The 1,174-nt window shown below is 30.2% G+C and overlaps 1 protein-coding gene across 1 annotated transcript in view; it reads left to right on the forward strand.

The window, feature by feature from the left end:
* Positions 1-731, forward strand: part of LOC107474439 (uncharacterized) — a 2,016-nt gene extending 1,285 nt beyond the window's left edge. The window contains exon 2 of the mRNA XM_016094060.2: positions 583-731. Within this exon, the coding sequence (XP_015949546.2) occupies positions 583-731 (149 nt within the window). The remainder of the gene's footprint in view (positions 1-582) is intronic.
* The last annotated feature ends 443 nt before the right edge of the window (positions 732-1,174 follow it).

Consider the following 1,174-nt stretch of genomic DNA (forward strand, 5'->3'; position numbering starts at 1 on the left):
GTCGAGCTCAGTCCGCAGATGATGCAAGCTTTCTATGAGAAGGTTTTAGGACTTCGGTTGCACTACATGCTCGTTGGTTCAACGTGAATGGATAAATGGGAATGGTCTTAAATGTGTAATTTCTGTATCATTATTATTCTTTTAATGTTTACCCAATTTGTTTATTAATATAATACTCTTTCTCAAACTTGAATTTCTGATATAAAGAATTTGAAATTCCCTTTTGAAATATATTTGGTTTGGTTTAATATTTCACTTTTAATTCAATGAGTAAGATTTCCCTATAAAGTAGCATAAAGTAAGTTTAATTCGATGGTCATTTTCCTTAATACTAATTAATGTATACGTAGATCTATGTCTATATATCTTTATATTTTACACAATAAAAAAAATATCACTAATGAGTCATAATCTTTTGATTAGCGAGTGATTAAGAAATCGAATTTCAATTATTTGCGAAAACATACCAATTGGTAGAACCCTATCTAATTTTGAAATTTTTCATTATTCTATCTAATATTAACATAACCTTCGTATTCAACGTTTGTTCAATTACTTTTTTACCCGCAAATGCAATGTAAGTATCGGGTTCGGCAATAATGATATCGCCCAACATGGTTTTTGACCCAATGTGGAGACAGGGTATGTTTGTTATACCCTTCATGACTCGTTTAGGAATAACCAATTCGTGGGGCGGTTGGAGTATCACAGGAGGTAGCGCAAAGAGTTAAACAAACTTTACAGCGTTACAAAGAACTTCAGGACATTATAGTTATCTTTGGGTTGGACGAATTATCCGAAGAGGATCGCTTCATAAAAAGCAATATTTTCTATTTTAATAATTCTAATATTATATTTTATTAATATATTAGAATTCTCTTCTCTTTCTAAATGTTTAGGATCAATAATTTTTTTAAAAATATCCGAAATTCTTTCAATCCTATTCTAATCATAAATCGACAAGAAAATGATATCGAAGAATCAGAGAAAAAAAAATCCCAGAAGTTCAGATTAAAGTATTATATAGTATTGTCTTCTGCGGCTTATAAAATCAGTTGTTGCATATGTTTGTGATGGATGAATACGATGAAAGTTTTAACCTTTATGTTGAGGGATTTACAAGAAGAAAAAAATAGTACGGGTACAATTCTGGTGAAAGAAGAAAAAAGAGTTC

The sequence above is a fragment of the Arachis duranensis genome, chromosome 2 (genome assembly GCF_000817695.3).
Source record: "Arachis duranensis cultivar V14167 chromosome 2, aradu.V14167.gnm2.J7QH, whole genome shotgun sequence".
In the NCBI taxonomy this organism is placed as follows: Eukaryota; Viridiplantae; Streptophyta; class Magnoliopsida; order Fabales; family Fabaceae; genus Arachis; species Arachis duranensis.